This window comes from Leptopilina boulardi, unplaced genomic scaffold (genome assembly GCF_019393585.1).
Source record: "Leptopilina boulardi isolate dan_hultmark-lab unplaced genomic scaffold, ZJU_Lbou_2.1 LbouV2_366, whole genome shotgun sequence".
Taxonomy (NCBI): Eukaryota; Metazoa; Arthropoda; class Insecta; order Hymenoptera; family Figitidae; genus Leptopilina; species Leptopilina boulardi.
This window is the reverse complement of record NW_026137936.1, coordinates 516,404-539,815: the sequence shown is the minus strand read 5'-3', so window position 1 is coordinate 539,815 and position 23,412 is coordinate 516,404. Positions and strand designations below refer to the sequence as shown.

General features: G+C 26.6%; 3 protein-coding genes across 7 annotated transcripts in view; 2 read left to right on the top strand and 1 right to left on the bottom strand.

The window, feature by feature from the left end:
- LOC127286954 (CDC42 small effector protein homolog) overlaps window positions 1–4,270 on the top strand; it is a 35,279-nt gene extending 31,009 nt beyond the window's left edge. For all 4 annotated transcript variants that reach the window (XM_051313625.1, XM_051313626.1, XM_051313627.1 and 1 more), the window contains one exon: window positions 915–4,270. In XM_051313625.1, the coding sequence (XP_051169582.1) occupies window positions 915–923 (9 nt within the window). In that variant the 3' untranslated portion in view covers window positions 924–4,270. The remainder of the gene's footprint in view (window positions 1–914) is intronic.
- LOC127286917 (another transcription unit protein) lies at window positions 3,424–8,860 on the bottom strand. The gene is made up of 6 exons (XM_051313563.1): window positions 8,649–8,860; window positions 6,626–7,786; window positions 5,959–6,365; window positions 5,190–5,780; window positions 4,855–5,056; window positions 3,424–4,592 (listed from the first exon to the last, which is right to left on the bottom strand). The coding sequence occupies exons 1-6, from the start codon at window positions 8,692–8,694 to the stop codon at window positions 4,405–4,407; spliced, it is 2,595 nt and encodes an 864-aa protein (XP_051169520.1). The 5' UTR covers window positions 8,695–8,860; the 3' UTR covers window positions 3,424–4,404.
- An 853-nt stretch (window positions 8,861–9,713) lies between these two features.
- Window positions 9,714–23,412, top strand: part of LOC127286909 (tight junction protein ZO-1) — a 99,831-nt gene continuing 86,132 nt past the window's right edge. The window contains exons 1-2 of one of the 2 annotated variants that reach the window (XM_051313542.1): window positions 9,714–10,318; window positions 19,091–19,262. In XM_051313542.1, coding sequence (XP_051169499.1) covers window positions 10,024–10,318; window positions 19,091–19,262 — 467 coding nt within the window. In that variant the 5' untranslated portion in view covers window positions 9,714–10,023. The remainder of the gene's footprint in view (window positions 10,319–19,090; window positions 19,263–23,412) is intronic. The other variant, XM_051313545.1, reaches the window with a different exon arrangement.

Sequence of the window (23,412 nt, the reverse complement as noted above, 5' to 3'; positions counted from 1 at the left end):
TCTTGATTTAGAATTTTAAACTAAAATTATAATTTTTTGCAATTTTTAAATTAAAATATTTTGAATGTAGTAAAATTATCATATAATTGAAACTGAAATTTTGTAATTAAAAAGAAAATTGTTTAATGAAAAGTTAAAATATATTATTTAGTAGCCCCATTGGTAGTTTGTTTTTTCAATATCAAGAAATTAAATACCATGGATCAAAAGAGCTTGTGAGCAACATCTGTTTGATATTATTTCCAAGTAGAATTTTTAATAATTACTCGCGCAATCTAATCGAGAGAGAATATATAAGAAAAAACTAATTTATTAGAATGTCAGTAGCTGAAAGGTTTATTGGGCCTATAGAAATGAAACTCGCATTCGAACAACGGGGTGGCGCGTATATTCGATTGGAAATTCTAATTGCTCTACTACTGTCCCACACGTGTTGAATAGACACGTGTTCTTGTCCATGAGAGGGTGTTTCATAAAACGTTTTTAGTGAAACGATCACCGTAGCTTTCAGATTTACGAATATAATAACACGAACTAATCGTCTCGGCATATGTGGGAACATATTCCACAAAAAAAAACTATTTTCAAGTATATAGTTAATTCTCATTTAAAAAAAACACTGTGACAAGGTCTTTTCAAGTTTTATATTCTGAAAAAATTCTATTTATTCTTCTTTTAATGGCCTTCGCATTATTGTGAAGTCTCCCTTCCGTCTTTAGTTTCATTGATTTTAAACTTGATTTTCATTTTTTTTTTTTTTTTTATTAGATACCTAAAGAATAAAATTTTTTGAAAAATTTTGTTGTTTAAAATTTATTTATTTAATAAATTAAAAAAATGTATTACGATACATTATTGTTATTAGTCATTAGTTAATAAATAAAACATTATACTAATAAAAAATTTTTTTTTAGGCTTGCTGAGATACAGATGCGCCGAGGGTGCTGGAGACTGACCTGTGACGAAATTTGCTGAACTTTATTTCAAGTATATCGGCAATTTTTATCAAAGACTTTAAATGAGGAAAACTCTGTATGATATTATAAGAGAGACCTTGTTGCATCCTCGTTGTAAATAATGACTAAAAAAAAAAGACTCGCAACGATTTACACGCTTCATTAAAAGCAACAAGTGTTGGCAAATAATAGTTGCAAATTAAACACAAAAAAAGCGGGACAGAAGAAAAAGCGAACGCAGAACTATAATATATATTTAATGAAGAAGCAAATAAGAATTAATAATATGCGCAAAAATTGTAATTTGATTCTTGTTTTACTCGAGAGCCATTTTTTTCACTTGTAAATTCTATACATATAAAATAATCCTGATAATCAAATTTGCCTTTAGAAAATTAAAAAAAATTTCTAAAGAAAATTACTTAACAATCGAGAATTTTTTTGAATTAATTAATTTATTTTTATTAATTGTCAAAAATAATAATTTTCAAGAAATTCAAAGCATTTACAATAATTAAAAATATAATTCTTTACCTTATTACAATAATAAGAAATAGAAAAATTTGAAAGAAATTTTCTGTTAAAGACAAATTTCAAAAAAAAAAAATATTTGACAATAATTGAATAAAATTTTAACAAATGGCTCTCGATCTTCGAGAGAGATAAAATGTGTTCGTAATAATTGAACAGCTAGAATTCCATCTGTAATATAATATTCATTGTATTCGTAAATTAAGGAGAGATTAATTGCGAGATAGTAATAATTACAAGTGCGAGACTGTGTTTTCGATCTCAAACCTCGATCCCTTTTTTTTACCTTGGGACCACTATATATAATAAGAGCCGCAATTTTAAAGAAAACATTCAAATGAAAATATAAATGAAGGAGAAAAAATATTTAAAAAAAAATTCCGAGTATACTCTAGTTTTCATTCGAATATTAACTTTAATCGGTTCTTGCATTTAATGTGCCTGCCAATCGTCCAAAGGAATCCTGCCTTGAAATGATCGGATCAGGTTAATTAAAATCTCGTCGCTTGGCTATCCTCTACCCAATATTGTGATAAGCTGCGTTTCTCGCTTTCGCGGTGGTAGTTTCTTATATAATATATATATATTATTTTAATCTCAATGATTGAAAAAAAGCGCTATACACGCTCGTGATAATTATATTTTACTACGAGGACTGGATTTTTAGTGGAATATTTAGAGCATGAGCATTAGAACTATTTAGAAAATCCATTAATAATTGTTGACATGCTTTAGATTTTAAGAAGGCGATTAGCTCAAAACCATTGTACGATTTATAATATCTTTTCTCTACGTGAATCATTTTTAAAAATAGCGGTTAATAATTAATAAATATAGTATACCGGCGATAATCTCAGACAAAAAGTTAAAAACTATTTTAAAGATCTTATATTTATTACTTATTTATTTCTAAAATTTGATATTTTTCATTTTTGCATGACTAAAGAAATAATTTTTCTATGTTTAATTTAATGAATCAATGAATTTAATTATGAAATTTAAATTTTTCAGAGATTTGCTTATAATTTTACTTGGAAAATTTATTTAGAAAATTTCTACAATTTATCTACATCATTTTCAATACATTTTTGTTTTATTAAAATTTTAATTGCATTAATATTGTTTTTCATGAATATCATAAATTTAAAAAACAATTTTTTCTCTTTAAAAAATTAATTAATATATTTGAAATATTATTTTTTCACATTTCAATTTTATCATTAAGTTTAATTGAAATATTTTTTATTTAACAGTTAAAAAATTGTTATTTAAAAAAGAAATAATTTTAAAAAATTAAATTATTCAACTATATTAATTTGTGAGAGAAAAAGAAGTCATTTTTCTTAATAAAAGAAAATTACCTCTTAAAAAACTAAAACTTTTTTTTAAAATAAATTTAATAAGACAAAAATTTAAAGAAACGGTACATTTTTTGGTTTATTGAAAATTTATAATTATATTATAAAAATACTATTAAAACAACATTTTATATAGTATTCTTTTAATTTCGTTTAATTCATTCGCTTATTTTGAATAAATCAAATTATATAAAAATCGAAGTAAATTTGTAAAAAGATATTTTCTTAAGAAAATATTTTCCAAGAAAAATAAACTCTCATTTATTAAAATTGTGTAAAAGTTTGTATAAGTTTAAATTATTCTTTGTAATATAATATCTAAAGAATTCTAAACTTATTCTAAAATGTAATTTTTTGTCAGAGATTATCACATTGGGAAACTATTTTAAATTATATTAAAAATTTTCATTAAAATTAATTAAAATTATCTTTTTTGAATTCTGTTTAAGCTTAAAATTTACATCTGATACTTTAATAGAATATTTTTTAAACTTCGTATATCATGAAATTTGAGAATGTAAGATAGACAACACTTTGTCAAATGAGAGTATATTATAAGAGAATTGACTTTTGTAACAAAAAAAAAAAAAAATTTGAACAAATTGTTTATTATCGTCAAATTATGTAAACGCTAGAAATTCATTCTTGGTACTGCGAGTGGTTCTCTTTCGCTGTATATTTATTTATTTATCAGGTGTGCTAGCACAAATTGCGATTAATCGTGTGCTGCCTGTGAAATGAATTATTTATTAAGCCTGTCAATTGTATAGTTTCGAATTTAGTTTATTTGTAAGTTTTGCGAGGCTCCTAAGAGAGAATTCTTTTTGTATATAATATATAAATCTATTTCAGCAAACGAAAATGCTGAAAGAAGAGGTTTTTTTTCACAATCACGTAAACGCACATTGAAATTGAATCTGGGTCTTTCCTGTATTTTTTTTCACGTGGGGGAGTTAAAAATAAGACTACGCTATTTACGACTTTGTTAATAAAACAACATTTTGTTGCAACTTTTGTATATAATTTATGTAAACTTTAGTGTTTACTCTCCAATAAGCTAATAATAATAATAATTATGTCACATATAAATGAAATTCATTTTATAAAGCACAACGCAGAGCTTTTTTGTATTTTGTTTTTTAGAAATTGCACCGAGAAAAAAAGAACACTGTGTGCAATAGATGAAATAGTGCAAATAAAAATGATGTTTTGGTTTAGACTCTGTCGAAATTTCGCATTGATGAGTCGCATGAATTGTACAGAATGCCGATTTTTTTTTATCAATTAATAATTCATACTCTCGATTATTATATATTTCTCTTTTGTGATTTTAATAATTATTCGCATAATTAAGTAAAGAGAGTAATAATTGTAACTCCTATTGGAAATAAATCACTCTATGAATATTGTCAAATTTTTAAACTACTTTATTTGTAAATTTTATTCGTCAGAAACGTTACTTATTAAGAAAAAAAAAAATACTTAGTTTAACGTGTGGAATAATTTCACTATTTACATATAATTGAGGTTAAATCTTACTGTAAAAAAACTGATAATCTTTAATCGCTGGCATCATTTTCAGCAGCAGCCTCACCTTCTTCTTCGTCGTCGTTACTTCCTGATCCACTTTCAGATCCAGAAGCAGAATCATCCGAATCTTGAATTGCCTTGCTTTTCACATTCTTCTTGGGTCTCATTGCCTCCACGTCTGAGCCATCTTCATCCGAGGAATAAATATTCGCCGAAACTGAAATATTTTAATTTTGAGTTATCAACTTATTTCATGAAATTCAAATTAAATGTTAATTTTTTTATTAAATTACATTTTACTACAATTCAATTTCAGTTGAATTCTCTGTTTTTTCGATTTAATTTAAACAAACTTACTTTAAAAATATTGAAAAAGAAAATAATTTACAAATTAACTCTAATTTAATTTTTCATTTAAAAAAAAAATAAATGTTCAAATTTCCATTTTGGGTTCTTAAATTTAAGGAAAAAAAACTTACTCTTCTGAGAAGCTCCACCACCTTTTTTATACTGATTTTTAATAGCAGCGAGGGAAATGGCTCCTTCATCATCAGATCCCTCGTCATGATACGAGTCAGCCGCATATCCTGCAGAAGCACGATTTGCACTTCTGGAACCACTTGTTGTTTTCTTACTCTTCGTCTGAACTCTCATTGCCATTCTTAGCTTCTCTTCCTCTTTCTAAAAAAAAAAAAGTTCTTCCTATTAAAATTTCGTGGGAAAATAACAAATAAAAATAACGAAAACTGAGGTATCAACAGATTATTCAATAGAAAAATTGGTTCATTAAATTAAAAAAAAAAAAAACCTTTACCTTTATCATTTCGTGTTTATTTTGATCTGGATTCATTCCCACTTGAGAAAGTACTTTAATACCAGATGTCTTTTGTGATCTGTCAGCAAGTGACATTGTCATTTTTCTGTGAGTGAACGACTCAGTTGAATGAGGTCTGAATGTTAATTTTGTACGAAAAACGGCTTGTCCTTGAAGACCAGTACCCTGTCGAATGTAAAGATGATTGTGATCACCCTGCAGTGGTTGTTTGTAAACGTTAAAAATTTCCGAGCCAAGATGAAGTGACATACTGCCATCGGACCATCGAACAAAACGTGCATTACTTTCTTTCACCATTTTTCCCTCATCATTCATATAATCCTTCCATCTTATTGTATTTTCGACTTTCAATTTTAATCTCGCTCTACCCTCCTCGTCTAAAGTTTCCTCTTCGTCGATTTCATCTTCATAAGTTTCATGATCAAATGGCCTTGTCTCGACGGACAAGAAATTTGGCAGTTTTACAAAATGAATCTCTCTACCGAGATCGGTACTTATTTTTGGTATCTCGACATCGATTCTTGTTTCTGGAGGTGGTTCGACCTCATCCTCTTTCTCCTTATCTTCATCCTTAATTAGAAAGATTAATCATTAATTAATTAAAAGGGTTGCTACGGTCAGGGAAAATCTGTTATTGTCAAGGAATTGAAGAGTGCGGAAACTTTATTTTGATATTCGAAATTTTATAATAAAGAAATAATAATGGAATTTTTTTTAAAAATCTAATTGTCAGTTAATAAACACTTACGTCAAAAACTAAAGGTTTTTGAGAACTGGTTCCTTCACCGGCATCTGAAGGAGCTTTGCTTCTACTTCTGCTTCTACTGCGACTACGACTACGACTTCGGCTACGGCTTCGACTTTTACTGCGGCTCTTACTACGGCTACGACTGCGACTTTTGCTTTTACTTTTTCGCTTTTCTTCCTCGACTTTGTCTTTCTCGTCGTCAGTACTAATATCGCTAGCATCTCCAAAAAGAGCGTCTGCCGTTGGTTCCGGTTCTTTTTCCGTGATTTCCGGCTCTGAATCAGAATCTATCAAAGCTCGTTTCTTTTTCGTGACCTCAGTTTCTGATGTAGAACCTGAACGTTCTTTACGTTTGTTTCTCGGACCCTCGATATCGCTATCGTCGTCAGATTTATTTTCTTGATCACCTAAAGAGAAAAAAATTTCATTATTTTCTTTTTTTTTTTGCTTCCTATAGATAAAATCGTTTTTTTTTTTAAATAACTTTTCTCCTGGTTGAAATTTTAATTCATGTTTGAAAATTGTCATTTTTGCCTTGAAACGAATTGATTGATCTAAATAAAGAAAATAATTTATTTTAATGATTATAGAACAAATCAAATTATTTTTAATTTTTATAAAAATTAAAATTTTTATACTTTTTTTAATTAACTAAACAAAAGTTTACCTGCAATTTTTAAAGACTTCTCAGATTCATTATCGCTTTGATTCTTTGGAGTAGCAGAACGACTGGAACGTCTACTAGTTCTGGAAGTTTGACTCCCAGATCTTCTACTCGCTTGAGAGGTTTGACTGCCAGATCTTCTGGATACTTGACTACCAGATCTTGATCGTCGACTCGCTGGACTTCCTGATCTTCTGCTGGAAGGCGAAACTGATCTCTTACTTCCGCGAGAAGTTCGACTTTCGGATCTTCTGCTCGATGGAGAAACAGATCTCTTGCTTCCCGGAGAAGTTCGACTTCCAGATCTTCTACTGACTCGAGAAGCACGACTTCCTGATCTTCTGCTCAGTCTACTAGCTCGACTTCCGGATCTTCTGCTCACCGGAGAAACACGACTTCCAGATCGTTTACTCACTCGGGAAGTTTGACTTCCCGATCTTCTACTCGTTTGTGAAGTTTGACTTCCCGATCGGCTGCCAGATCTCGAACGTCGACTGGCACGTGACGCTGCACTTTCTGATCTTCCTCTAGAGGTACGACTTCCAGATCTTCTACTAGAAGGCGAACCTGATCTTTTTCTTCCTCTTGAAGTTAGACTTCCAGATCTTCTGCTCGATGGCGAAGCGGACCTCTTACTTCCCCTGGAAGTTCGACTTCCAGATCGTCTACTCGCCTGGGAAGTTTGACTTCCTGATCTTCTGCTCATGACTGATCTTCTACTAGCTGGACTACCGGATCTTCTACTCGTGAGAGATCTTCTGCTAGCTGGACTTCCGGATCTTCGGCTTTTCGGCGAAGCTGATTTATTACTTTGCGGTGAACCTGATTTTTGACCCGGTGAACGTGAAGCAGATTTTCTGGATCTTCGACTTCTAACAGATCTTGGACTCTCGGATCTAGCAGGGGATCCAGAGCGAGATCTAGCAGATTTTCGAGAAATGGGACTTCCAGAACGTCCTGATTCAGCAGAGGGACTTCTTGATTTGCGAGAACCTGATTTATTTGATCTAGCTGGCGATCCACTGGCATTTGAAGCTGGTGAACGTGGTTTGTCATCATCGGATTGTTCACTTCGTGCTCCACCTGGTGTGGGTGCTGCGTGTGATGTTGGTGTACCACTTCGACTCGACGATGCTGAGCCTGATCCACTTTCTGAGTCAGATCCTTAAAAAGCATTTTACATTTAAAATTTATAATTTCTTTTGCATGCAATATTTTTTAGAAAAATTCCCCAAATTAAAAAAACTATGAAAGTACAATTAAAATTATCAATTCCATTGCATCTGTAAATCAATTTTGTTTTCATTTACAAATGTATAACAAAGCTGAAATACGCAACGTTTATGACAAACGATTTTTAAAGAAATAATTTTTAAAATGAAAAATTCTATAATTCTTTGTCTAAAAAATATTTCTTGTATTTTTCATTAATCAAGAAATTATAAAAAAATATTTTTTAGGCAAAAAATTATAAAATTTTTCATTTTAAAAATTATTACTTTAAAAATCGTTTATCATAAACGTTGCGTACTTCAGCTTCGTCATGTATATTTCAATTTTATTATCATATTAAATAACATTAATTATATTTATTTAATTTTAATAATCAATTATATATTTTTTTTTAATAATTTATAGAAAAATAAATATAATTTATTAAAAAAAGGCAAAAAATTATCAACATAACCTTAAACTTTAATCTGCTGTTACTTTTTCTAATTATGTATTAAAACCAATTGATAATATAAAATAAAAAAATACATGAATAAAATAAAGTGCTTAAAATTGTCAAAAACGTTAAATTACAAATGCAAATGTTTCGTTTACTTTCTGACACATTGCAATTTTTTCCCGGCGGTTTCAAAAAACTTTCACGCAATAAATATCAATTATCAATATAATTCCGTTAAGATGAAAATTTTGCTCAATTTATAATTAGTTAAAATATTCTTTTAAATTAATTATATACTTCAAAATTCTTGTTGTAATGAGAAAAATAAAAAAAAATTCTTGCAAAATTACATACCAGAATCACCACTGGAATCACGTAAATCCTGTTGTATAGGAGCCATTTTATCTGTGCAATGTGAGCACTCACTTAAATTAAATAAAAACTATTAATTATCCGAGTTTTAGGATTTAAAAAATATCTTTTTAAACAATCTAAACAATTCGCGAATAATATGACGTTTTAAAGGTTATGTTTCCCAGCTGTTTTCACTTGATTGCGCATGCGCACAAGGGATTTTTTCAAGATCACGTGACTTCGTCAATCGGAAATAAACGAAACTTTACGAATACAATCGAAACATTTTCGAATTTACAGTGACAGTAGTATACTTTAAATCCGTTTGTTTATTGCCGTTTCTGAATAGATTTAATGAAATTAATTGATTGTTTCTGAAAATTTATAGTTTTATCCGTGTAATATAGCATCAGAATAGAGCACGATAAAAAGATTTAGTAATAAAACTTTATAATTTGTGCATTATTAGCAATAAAATTAGTGTCATAGAGGTTACAATAGTTTCTCAAATTTTACTTTTTTAGAAGAATTTATTGCACAAGAATGCAAATAAAGTATATTTAATTTCTTTAACTAGTCAAAAGATTATTGAAACTTAAGAATTATACTTAAATTAATGAAAATTTATCATAATCTTAAAAGATTATATTCCGCCTTTTTGTGGAACAATGCGCATGCGCGACTTGCTGAATCGAAAGTAGACGATTTATAACGGAATTATCCGACTAACTTTTAAATATTTTGTAACTTTTGTCGGCTTTGTTTATGTTTATATTCCTAACAATATTAAATATGAAACAATATTTATTGAGATATTGTTGAAAAAAATTTGTTATTTAATCAATGCAATAATTGTTGAAAGGTGTAACAGATAGAATTACGGAATATTGACATGTCGGTGTAGAAAATTTTGTATCGTAAATGTATAGTGTTACTTATAACTTATAACGGAATAGGAAGAAAATATAGAAACATTAATAATGATTAAAAATTTGCGGTTGAAAGGTTGAATGTTTTTAAAAAAAAAAAAAGTGTACATAACCTCAAAAGGGTAAACGGCAACGTTGGTCAGTGGTTTGGATTAAAAAAAAAAAGGGCGGTTGGAGTGGGGATAGGATCAATGAAAAGAGAAAGAAATAGTCGAGGACAGTGAAATAGAGAGGGACAATGCGCTTAAAGCGTGGGTAGGAAAGGAATGGGAATAAATGTAGAAGGTAGTAGGTATATAGCAGAAGGAAAGGATCGGTGGGAGTTGATCGAGATGAGCCATAGCTTGTTGGAAGAGTGAAGGGAAATAAAAGTCAGGCCGGTGGTAAGTTTTTCGATCCAGTGACACCTGTTGCTTCGTAAACGCGCGAGTGTGTTAAATGTAAGCATGGCGGGATCCTCGGAGGTTAGAACTCTCATGTGTCGCCACAAAGCGTCCCTCCTTCGCGAATTAAATGCTACAAATTTATTGAATGTGTTGGTGAAACGTGGAGTGATTTCGGAAGTTGACAGAGACGCGGTCGCTGGCAGTGCAGATCGGTCAAGCGAAACCGACATCGACCTTTTCATCGATGTGATCGGCACTAAAGGTTTTAATGCTTTCCGGGAGTTTTGCTTCGCTTTGGAGGCTGAGTGTCCCCATGTTTTGACTGATCTTCTCGTGGACCATCACGGAGTTAACGGTAAGTCTTTTTTTTTTTTTTTTGTTTATATAGTTTTTATGAATGTAAGACAAAAGAAAAAATATTTTTTTTTGTGATAGGGAATGGTTTACTTTTGACACAACTCTTTAGTCATGGTATTATTGTTTGGAATGAAGGATCTCGGACAATATTGTTATACGTTTCCATTATTGCAAATGCATTGTAAACTTTCGATTAAACCAAACCGATTCCATGCTTGAGCGAGCAGACAGCTTGGAGATCTATTTCTCGGTGTTGGAAAACACACGACACTGTCTTGAATGTTTGAATATACATAAAATCCAAGTGTTTCACATTACATTCGCGCTGAATTGACCTGTGGTGAAAAGATTTTTTTTTTATTTTCTGCTTCCTTTTGGCGGCACGGAAGCATCTTTTCTTTGACCTTTTAAACTACAAAGGATCCGCGCTCTGGCATATCTCGAGAAAAATAGCTTTTTTCAAAATGATCTCATAACAGGGAGGGATTTCTTGTAACTCAGAACGATGACAGTTACGTGATTTTATTTTTAACGTAGAAAGAAAAATTGCAGTGAGAAAATAAATTTAATATTAATAACTATGATAAGGAAATTTAAATTAAAAAGGAAATATAGTAATATTATTTCACATTTCAGTTTACTTTCTATATTTTAAACTAAAGTTCCTAATGATAATGCATTTCAATTAGTATACTTTTGAGATAGTTAAAGAATTCGCAGTTATCTTAATTATAATGAATAATGGCAATATATTGTGTCCTCAATGTTTCTCTTTTGTAATTTAATTTATTTTCTTATCTTCATTAATTTAATGTTAATCCCTCAAGATTTATCAATCACTATAATGTTTGAAATATTGAATCATTAGTTATTAGAAAAATTAAATTAAAAATTTCACTCTGAAATGATGAAAGTATTCTAAATTATAGCTTGAGTTGAAAATCATTCACTGTACATATTTCTATTAACAATTTTCACGTTTAATTTTGCAATTCAAACAGTTAATTTAAAATTGGGTCAATTATGGGTAAAAGTTGATTTATATTTTCTCTTAATCATGTTTCCCAATAATAATAATTAATCTATTAAAAATTACATGAGTTTAGTTTAAAAAAAAAATCTCTCGAGTTTCATTTTTTCCGGGATATTTTATGTACCGCAAGTACTTATAGTATATATTAGTACAAATTATATATCGTAAATGTAAAAGAAGAAGGCTTTGTACAGAAAATTAACTGTACATAATAAAGGAAATTAAAATGACAAAATAGATAAAAACTGAACATTAAGAATCATTTAAAATGGGTCAATTGCTTATATGATGTCCTAGAATTTTCCAACAGGTGTAAAATAAGATCACATATACGTCTTTAAAAGATCAGGTTTACTTTTTTTTTCAACATAAGTTGAACTATAAAAGTTGTCGTCGTCGATTGCTCACACACTGCTTGAGCAAATTGAGAAAATATTATCTTTTCTTATACTTGCAAACCTTGGGAAACAGAAATCGTTTCTGTCACGAAGGTGATACAGAAGTTTATTTAACGCAAACTCGTATAACCAAAGAAGCTGGAAAACACGTTTCTCTTTTCCGTGTTCGAACTATTTTTCTTAAGGTTGTCATATACTATAGACTATTTTAGTTACATTGCATTTTGCCAATGTTTTAGTTTTTGCACATAAATCATTTCATTCAAAATAATTATTTTGTTTTATTTCCTTTTTAAACTAATCATATATGCTTTTTAAGTTCTAATTAAAGTGGAATCATTGCAATAATTAAGTTTTAAAAATATTTTATAGTTCAGAATGAGAAAAAAATATTTATTTTAATTCCTTCGTATATGGAAAGATCATAGAGATTTTGTTTTTTTTTATTTTAAGGTTTATTATGAAAAATATAAAAAAAATATTTTGTCAAGTTTGATACATAAATATAGTATTATATGTAATTAATTTTATGTTGTAATTTTAAGGACGTTTATCCACGGAAATGCAGACCTCCAGAGAAAAAAAATTAATTAACATTTAAATAATTAAAATAATATTATTAATTATACTTTCTAAAAGAAGAAATATTAATTTTCAAGAAAAAAAATTTTAAAAATTTATTTGTTTATACAATTTGCATAGGATAAAAATTTTCAGTCACATCACTTCTACAGAATTTTATAAAAATGATTGAGTTTCAATGTAATATATATATGGCTTAATTTCATCAGAAAATGATTCTCTACAACTTCACCGTGGGGATTTTCAAACAAGCAAGCCGTTTGGAAAATATGCACGGAAAAAATAAAAAAGTAACTTTTACTACTTTAAAAGAAAAATTGGACCTGTCCGAAGTTTCTGCGCATCTCTGGCAACTTTTACTCCAAAAATAGTAAAATTTACTTCAGAAATAGTAAAAATTACTACGGAAACAGTAAAATTTACTACAGAAATAGTCAATTTTACTATTTTTCGAGTAAAAGTTGCCAGAGATGCGCAGAAACTTCGGACAGGTCCAATTTTACTTTTAAAGTAGTAAAAGTTACTTTATTCGTTTTTCCATTTTTCTCCGTGTGGCTATTTGTTTAAATTAAACCTCCCTGAAGTTGGCGTCGACGCTCAGCGTCGAAAATTATTTTTCATAGGACCAAAAATATCAAATCATTTATAAAAACGTTTAGGGTCCACATAATACGTTAAAAAATATTTCTCAAGGTATTATTTGGATGAAAAATATTATTAAAAATCTAATTTAACATTTTTGGTCCTGTAAAAACAATTTTCGACGCTGAGCGTCGACGTCAACTTCATGGAGTTTAAATTAAAATAATAATAAAATTAAAATAATTAATAATAATAATAATAATAATTAATAATTAAAATAATAAAATTTTTATCCTATGCAAATTGTATAAACAAATAAATTTTTAAAATTTTTAATTTTTTTCTTGAAAATTAATATTTCTTCTTTCAGAAAGTACAATTAATAATATTATTTTAATTATTTAAATGTTAATTAATTACTTTTTTTCTGGAGGTCTGCATTTGCCGTGGATAAACGTCCTTTTAAAAGGCTTTTGAAAGTTTTTTAAATAATCAGATAGTTTCATAATATTAATTAAAAAAGAATAATAATTGATTTTAAAAAATAAATAAATAAAATAAAAAAAAATTATCTGAATTGAAATTGAAATAAGTTTTATTTAGCGTACATCAAAATTAACTTTTCAATTATATATATATTTATAATTTTATTCGCCTTAATAAATCATAATTATACATTTATTGAATAGTTTTTAAATATTTACTATATTTATAAATATAGTCTTAAGAAAAACAAAAGGAATTTTGAGTTGAATCATTTGGAACGAAATACTAATTTTTCTTGTGGTCGAAATTATTTCTGGTTTGAAATGAGGTAGAACAGAAAGCAACGATTAGTTTTAGTAAAAGTTTGTATAACGCATCCCAAGAAGGGCCATTGTCTTCTAGGGTGTTCATTGTATCTCGTGGGAATCTCTCTTTCGTCTCTTCCACAGTCTTCCTATTAATGCAGTTTTTAATTATCCCAATACTCAATGTACCATCGAGTATATATATATATATATATATTGTGTGTACATGTTGCCCTTACACTTGGCGTGTAGATGTACCCGTGGTTTTAATGTTTCTTTCCCATAGGACCTTAGGTGCGAGACATGAAAGCGATATTAGTGCGTTCATTACAAGAAGCGGAACAAGGGGGAAAAAAGATTCACATAGACTTTTATACATTCTCGTGTATATTCATTCATTCTCTTACACGATTACTGTGCCTGCCTATCTCTCTAGAACTTCACAGTCATCACACGTATTCATTTGATCGAAATTACATTTTTTGTTTTCAAAATAGAAGAAAAAATTATTTTTTTTTTCACTTGAATGAAACGCTTAAGAAGAGTTCAGTGTATGTATTTTTGTAAATTCCATTCAATTTATATCCCAGAGGCATTTGTCACAAAGATGGGTCTCTATATAACTTTTCTCTTCGCAAGTATCGAATAAGATGTGTGTGAAAAGAAGAGAGCTTTTATGGCACATCTTTAGCTTGAAAAGATAAACTCGATCTTAAACCTGATCTTTTCAACACCTGTGTTCCTTTTTACACCTGCACTATGTATAAGAAATTCAAGAGAAATTTGTGGAACCTTGACAAATCTATTTACGCAGCTTCTGATATTTTAAATTATTTCTTTATAGGTATTATTTATTTTTGTTTATTTAATTTATAATATATGCGTACCTTTTTTTTTTACTTGTGATATATTTTCAGTTTATTAATATAATAATTATTATTTCTTAATTTATGAATGTAAATAATTAATAATTTAAAAAATAATTGTAATTTTAAATGTTTTATTATAATAATTTTGTTATATTTATTTTTGAAAAAACCGTTGACAATTTCATAGAAAATAGAAACACACACTATAGCTAACTTAATTTTAAATGACGTGTTGCTGCTTTAAAACCATTGGGCCTGAAAAGGTTAATGAGAGTTATGGGAATAATTTACTACTTGAGCATATAATTTAGAATACGTTACTTCCTTTGTTTAGAGCAAGCTTTGAACTGAAACATTTTTATTTATAGATCTCAAAAAGTACTATACATATTTATATATAATTTGAAAGCAGTTATTATAAAGGGATACGTTTGAAATAATAAAATTACAAATATTTTATAAATCAATTTATTTTTAATTTTTTTTAAATTTACAGAAAAGCTAAAAAAATTTCTTTTTTTAATTTTGTGAAAAAATCATCCAATAAAATTTGCAATGAAAAATTTTTGTGTAATCAAAAATTAATATTATAAACAAAAATGGAGTAAAATAAATAATCAAATTATTTTAAATAACAGTTTTTTGTCAACATTTATAATTTTTAGAATAGTTATATGAATATGAATAGAATATATATGACTATTAAGTCAAAATGAAAACATTTAACGTTTACTCTTTCTGGAAGTGTAGTATTTATGTTGTATTTTGCAGGACACTCACTTTATAAATGTTCACATATGCATTTCTTCTTTTTTGCTGAATTGCGTAATTGCACACACCATTTGTCATTATTTGGTTATCTCATATTATACCAAATTACAAATTGTAATATTCTTTTTAATTTCCGCATTATGTATTATAATTTGTTTAAATACAGTTCCTAGAATATATCTTTCAATATAATAAAATGTTATTTATTAACATCAATATAAATATAGATTTTAAAAAATATGTAAATAATTTGCATATTATTATTATTATTATTATTATTATTATTAATAATAATAATAATAATAATAATAATAATAATAATAATAATAGTTTTTAATTGAAATATTGTTTTTATAGTATTTATATAATTATTGGGATTACTTAATTATTATGATTGATCAAAGAAGATTTTTAAATGATTTTAAATAATAATTAAAATAAATCAACCTCTTTAATTATTTAATTAAATTAATTTTTGAATAACATTTTTAACATTTATTTTAATTGTATATATTTTCAAAAATATATTCTATCAAATAATATAAAAATTTCTTGTTTCAAATTAAATTTAATAAAATTTTTTATAGGTAAATGGAAAATCACTTTTTATTTCTAAACGATAAAAAATAAAAATATTTTCTAAAATTAATCTCTAATATTTTTTTTATTTCAATTATTCGTTAATATGGGAAAGGAAAAAAATAATAATTATTGTCACTTTATTAATATATAATATGTTTTGAAAAAATAAAATAAATAGATATGCGGTAACAAGTTCCAAGAAGTTTTCCAAATTTGCAGTGTGAGCACTTTCTTTTTACCTATAATTATTGTAGCATATACATATACCTTGACAATAAATCTAAATTGATTGATAGGCTAAGTGCGATCAAATGAACAAAATTTAGTCTCGAATAAAAAATGCTGTGTTTGAAGAATTTCCTGATCACTCGCGGGAGAATTACGAAAGAGACATACATTGCGGAATTACTCAAACGAAATAATACACGTATTTAACGAGATGTCTGGTAAACTTTCTTCAACGGAATTATGAGAAGTGAAAATTATATCTAAAGAAAACTAACAGTTTTTATTCTTGATGCATAATATACCTATATATATATTTTTATGTACAGTAAATATATATAATATACACATTGCTAATGGAATAAAATATGTGCAGTGACGTAAAATATCATTTCGTAGTGCTCTCTAAATCTGAATTAGTAAAAATGTTTACTAATTTAAATTAGTGACTCATTTTTTGCTTTGGAATTAATTAAATTTTACTAATTGTTAGTAAAAGTTACTAATAATTAGTACAATTTTACTAATTCAGAAGCAAAAAGTGAGTCACTAATTCAAATTAGTAAACATTTTTACTAATTTAGATTTAGAGAGTGGAAAACCGCAACAGGATTTTAATATTCTGTCGTTTTTGCATATATAATATTTTGTATTTTTAAATTCAAGAATAAAATATAATATAGTACAAATATAACAATAAAATTATAAAAATTTAAAGTCAATATTATAAATGTATAATTAAATTGATTTTAATTCAGCATTTTTAATCCGGTAAAATTAACCAAGTACATACCTCATAATTTTTAAATCATGCATATAATTATAAAAAATAATGATTCAATCCTCACGAAATAAATAATTAATATTCTGAAAAGAAGTGAAATGAGGATTATAAAGAAAGATACGAAGGGAATCAACTATATATATATATATTTAAAGAGTCATTACGAGGAATCCTCGAAATAAAATGTAAAATTACACAGCAATCAGCACCTGCATCCCAAATGATGATCCTTTAGTGATACAATCCTCCCAAATGCCTCATTATCCTTTAAATTAAAGTCCCTCGAACGAACGCTTACTGATTCTGAAGAAACTAAAATGCCTCGGACACTAATTTTTTTCACATATTTTCATGATTATATCGTGTGTGGATTGAAACTTTATGCAGTTTACTTATTAAAACATAAATTTACACGTTTCTTTTTTCTCTCATTCCTTGCATTGTCGTGATCACATATTTATATCCTGAGAAAAAAAATTTACTGATTCGATTTTATTGTATTTTTATTAATTTTTTTTGATAAATTATTATTATTTTTTTTTTAATTGCTCTTATTCAGGCCTCGGATTATACGACTTTTTCGACTATTTTCAACTTTTTTCGACTTATTTTAATAAAATGCGACTTTTTTTAAAATTTTTTTTACAACATTTTTAAAGAAAATACGTTTTTTTAGTATAAAACGCAAATCTTCTTCAGATCTTTTTTATTTCAATTATTTAACAAATTTTAAACTAAAATTTCTTCACTAAATTAATTATTTTTAATAATTTTAATGAAATTCATCAGAAATTCAATTATTATGAACTATTTTTCAATTAAAATTTCTATGAAATTTAATAATTGTTTATAATTTAAAAAAAATTAGCAAATATAAAATTATTAAAAAATTTTAATTCAAAATCACTTGAAATTTAATTATTTGCAAAAATTTCAATTATTTTGAATTATTTTTATTATATTCTTTGAAAATTCAACTATGTGAAAGCAGCATTTTTTAATTAAAAACTTTTGAAATTTAATTTTTTTAAGTACACTTTTTGTCTGTAATTTTTAATAAATTCTTCAATTATTTGAAATTCAATTTTCCAAAAATTTTGTTTTCCAAAATTGAAATTGAAATTCAATTATTTTCAAAATTTTCAATCCCAAAATCAAGTAAAATTCAATTATTTTCAAAATTTTTAATTTCAAATTTAATAATTTCAATTATAACTCTCCTGAAATTGAATTATTTTGAACTATTTTTATAATATTCTTTGAATATTTAACTATTTGAAACTATTTTTCAATTAAAAATGGTTTTCAAATTATTGTATTTTTGTCCGCAATTTCTAATAAATTTTTTTAGTGAAATCATCAAAAAATTTTAATTAAAAATCACTTGAAATTCAATTAATTTGAAAAATCTCAAATTGTAAATCATTGAAAATTCAATAACTTTTTAAAAAATGTTATCTAAAAATATTTGATAAATTATTTTTAATTCTGTAAAATTTTAATTATTGTCTGAAAATTAACAAAATCTTTGGAAAGTCAATTATTTTTAAAATTTTCAACTTTAACTCTTTCAAAATTATTATTATTTAAAAAAAAAATTTTTTTTTAAATCTCTAAAACTTTTTTATTAAAATAAAAAAATCGACTAAAACGACTTTTTTTGTGCCTTTAATTTGATCCGAGGCCTGCTTATTCTAACAATAATATGAAATAATTTATCATGTATAATAATACAATGCAAGGGGTTTTAAAATTTTTATGTTAAAATTAAAAATATATTTTATTTACAAATTTATTTTATTATTCTAATAAAAATACTAAAAAAAACAATTTAATTCACTTTAATGTTTTTAAATTTTCAAGAAATAAATAATAATTAAAATTTTCAAAATTGAACTTGATATTTTCCATTTGAATCTCTCCAATCAATCAAAACATCACGAAGATTAAAGAACAGTTAATATTTATTGTCTGAACCTTCAACACTTTAACATCCACTCGACAATAGAACAATGACTGAAGTTATGTCAGAATAATGATGATGATGATGATGATGATAATGATGATATTATCCATCCTTATATCTTTCTCTCCCACATTCACTAATACACATTCACATATAATTGTAATATATCGATCTATTTGTTTTGCAGGGGATCGAAATTCACAACAAAAAGAATCTCTTCTAGACGAAGAGGATTTGGATGTTAAAATCGATACTATGGGACAATCACCAATACCTGTTAAAAATACAGAGGAACAATCGCAAAGTATTAATGGAAATGTTGATCTTAATAATTCATCAGATAGTGAGAAAAAAGAAAGGTAAATAAATTTTATTTTATAACTTATTCTTTTTTAATAAGTTGATTTACTCTCCATGTATAATATATGTTAATATTTTATTATAATGGAATAGTTTTGAAAACCTATCAAATAATTTGTTGAATTAATCATAAAACAAAATTTTCTTTACTATGAAAACACATAAATCGTTTTTTTTTTTTTGAAATTAAGAAATCGTTTAGAAGTAATTTATTAATATGAAAATTATTTTTAAGTTAATAAATTATAAGAAGATAGAATTTCAAAATTGGTACTACCTATATTTGTTAAGAAAATATTTTCTTTCTTTTAGATTAGAATTTTGAATAGTTACTGATTTTCAGTTTTATTTATGAAGAAATTTCTTCAAAAACATAATTTTTTTCTTAAAGCCCTAAAGATTTCTTCTCTTTTCTAATCGTTGATCATATTAAACGTTGTGAACTTCACTATCGTACTTTTAAAACAATTAGTTTTTTAGAAACGATTTTCGTATATATCTATTTTTCAAAAAGAAAGAAAATTTCAATTAAAAATACTATAGCTTATAAAAATTTTGTTAAAATCAAATTTTTTCGATTTTTAATATAGTTTACAAAATTTTATTCTTCTTTTTTGTAACAATAAGGAAGACAATTTTATAGGTAAATATACCTAATCTCTTAAAAAATACAATAGACATTCTTCTGTAAAATTAAAAGAAAAAGGAAAAAACAAACATTTTAAAAAAATTTAAATTTTTACGTCTGGTAACTAAGGGCAAATTGTTTAGATGAATTATTAGAAAGAAGGCTCGAACCTTCAACACCTTAGAGATAATGACTTACACCAGGAAGTATTGTGCATTCATGCGTATATATATATATGTATATATATATATATATTCCATACATATGAGAACGTTTATTGACCTCTTGAACATAGATATCTACTAATTTTCAAATTCTGTTACTATTATAATTTTTTCAGTATAGACTGATTATAACTTGCATTTAAATTAATTATTATTAATTTATTATTAATAATTTGTGGGACGTGATTTTAATAATGAAATCCTTGAGAACTTTATTTTTTAATTTGTTTGTGGTGCGTAATATCATAAAATTGTGTAAGGAACAATTTTTCTCACAGGATATGGTTGTATATATATATGTGTGTATTCGAGAAGATGATTCGTTTATGGACGACATTCGATATCGCAATACTTCCAGGTCGACCACCGCTCAGTTCTAAGATTTCTTGAACGTTAAAAAGATCTTGTTTAATATTTTCATTAAAAAAAAAAACATTCAATACTTTATTCATTAAAATTTAACTTTACGACGTTTAATTCGGTAAATTTTTTGTCCTTTGTCTTTCTTATATAATTGGGTTAATTTCTTTTTAATTATTTGGGAAATTTTTTTTTTTATTATTTCATCTAGATTTCTAGACTATTTTGTTTTCATAAAATTTACATCGAGAGAAATTTTTTATTCTAAACAAATATTACAATTTTGCATTAAATAAAAATATATTTCTTTTCTAAACTAGATAAGATATAAGATTTATTTTTCGCATTGTACACTTTTTTAAAGTTTTACAGAGTATATATTATATCATCACCATCGCAATTATATTTTAATAATTAAATTATTTTTATTAAAGAGTCCAAAAGTTATTTGTCTTTATAAACTAAATATTTAACTATTTATTTATTTTAAATAAAAATTTTATAAAGCGCAAATAATATTTTTATATTTGAAACGAATCAATATTTCTTTAGCTCTGAGATAATTTTTTCTCTCAATTTTTCTCATGGGTGTACTTTTTTTCTCTGGTTAATTTACTTTCTAATTTAACGTATTTAGTTGTAATAACTTAATACATTTTATAAATTTATGTAATTTCAAACAAAAACTTAATATCACCATTTCAATGATATAATAGCATACCTATTATCATTTTTTTTATTAATAACTTAATTTTTATAGTTTTAACAAATTTAATTTTAATTCGTTTAACTTTATAGACGTATTCAGTAAAAATGTTTTTTGTACATATAACTCTCACGCACTTTATGAGCAATATTATTTATTATTGCATTTTCATTGTCAATTAAGTTTTTTCTATACTTTTTTTTTTATTAAAATTTATTCAAGGAGTTTAAAAAAATTTTACTCCCGTGTTTCTTTTGTATTTTAATTTTATTTACAAAATGAAAGGTTTTTTTTTTAGGGAAATGAGAATTAAGAGAGAAAATAACTATTTCATAACATTCTTTTAGATAAATATGGGAAAGTTTCATAAGATCAGTAAAAGATTTAGGTATTTTAACGCGCTTTCTTTACAGTCATGAAAAAAATTTCATTCATATGAGAAATTTTTTCGTTTTTATTCGAAAGTCGCATCCTATATTTGTGAATGTAGCTTCAACGAATACCTTTATAAAACACCGCGCACGAGAGTTGTGACTCAACTGATTTAGCGCAGGATAAACATTTTTTTTTTCTTCAAATACGCGGTATATATCATTCAGCTTCGAACATCTTCGCAGGTGCTACTGTGTAATCACACCTTAGTTTTAGAAATTTTAAACTATCATTACATATATGAGCCAAATGTTTTGAACGTTCAAATGAACAAATTTTTTTTTTGTAACTTCTTTAAGTACGAATTTTATTATAAAATATTGTTTTAAATATCTAAAAAGAAGTTATTAATTTAATATTTGTTTAATTTACTGTTTTATTTTACATTGACATTATAATTTCTAATAGTTTATAGATTGCAAAAAATATTTTGTTCATTTGAACATTCAAAACTTTTGGCTCATCATTACATTTCTTAAAAGCAGTTTTTTAAGATGACATTTGTAGAACCACAGTTTACATTTACAACTAATTTGGGTTTCACTATGTGTACCTTATGTTTTTGGGGTCGCTCAATCCGAATCCGAGGTCCATTTAACCCCATCAGATCAGGGTTTTGACATAATTACTCCAAAAAACCAATATGGCGGACACCTTTTGAAAAAATTCATCGGATTTGCTTGAAACTCGTTACTCAGAGGTTTTTCGATGTCGCTGATTACGAATTTGATGTCAGTTTTGAAAAATTCAAAATGGCGAATCCAATATGGCGGACGCTTTTTTGAAAATCTCATCAGATTCGCTTGAAATTTGTTACTCAGGTTTCAGGGTCGCTGAATCCGAATTTGATGTCTATTTAACCCTATCAAATCAGATTTTTTTCTAACAGTGAAGCCTTCATTGAGCAGAATTCGATAGAGTGAAGTAGACCTCTATCAGAAGTGGATTTAATCCAAACTGTTAAAGTTTGGATTAACTGATACGTCTATATATTAAGTTAAATGTTATTGGAGTTGTGAGATTTTTAGAGTATGATATAGTATTCATAATCAATGACCAAAAAACTCTTAGATACCGCAAGTTTCAAAAAGAAAGGTATTTCTTTTTAAAATTTGTCCGACATATTTATTCGTCGTATTGAATTTTTGAAAACTGACATAAAATTCGGATTCAGTGACCCTGAAACCCGAGTAACGAGTTTCAAGCGAAACCGATGAATTTTTCCAAAAGATGTCCGCCATATTTTGTTTTTTTGAAGTTATTATGTAAAAACCCTGATCTGATGGGGTTAGATGGACCTCGGATTCGGATTTAGCGACTCCAAAAACATAAGGTACACATAGTGAGACCTTCAGGTCAGAATCAAAATTTTTTTTTGTGGCTGTGATATCGTTAAATTGTAGGAATGAAATTAACAAAATTAGGTAAATGCAAATTAACTCAACTTCATTTTTATTACTTTGGAATGGCAATTTTTTTTGAGTTTTTTAGGATTTAAAACGTTGTCATGTTAATAACTGTTAATGATTTTAAAATTATTGTTTAGAAAAAAAATTGAAATTTTTAAAAATCCATAATTGTTCAGAATTGTTTTTGAAGAAAATCATTTAATTCCAATGAAAAATAATAAAAATTGTGGAAGGAGATTAATTTTAGTCGGTCTTTTTTTTAATGAAATGATGCCAAATTAATCTCAAAAAGTTTAAAAATACCAGTTGATATCTGAAGTATATGTATAAAGAAATATATAGCATAGTATAAAGTAAAGAGGTCTCGTTCAGAAAAGTTGCTCTGGTTCT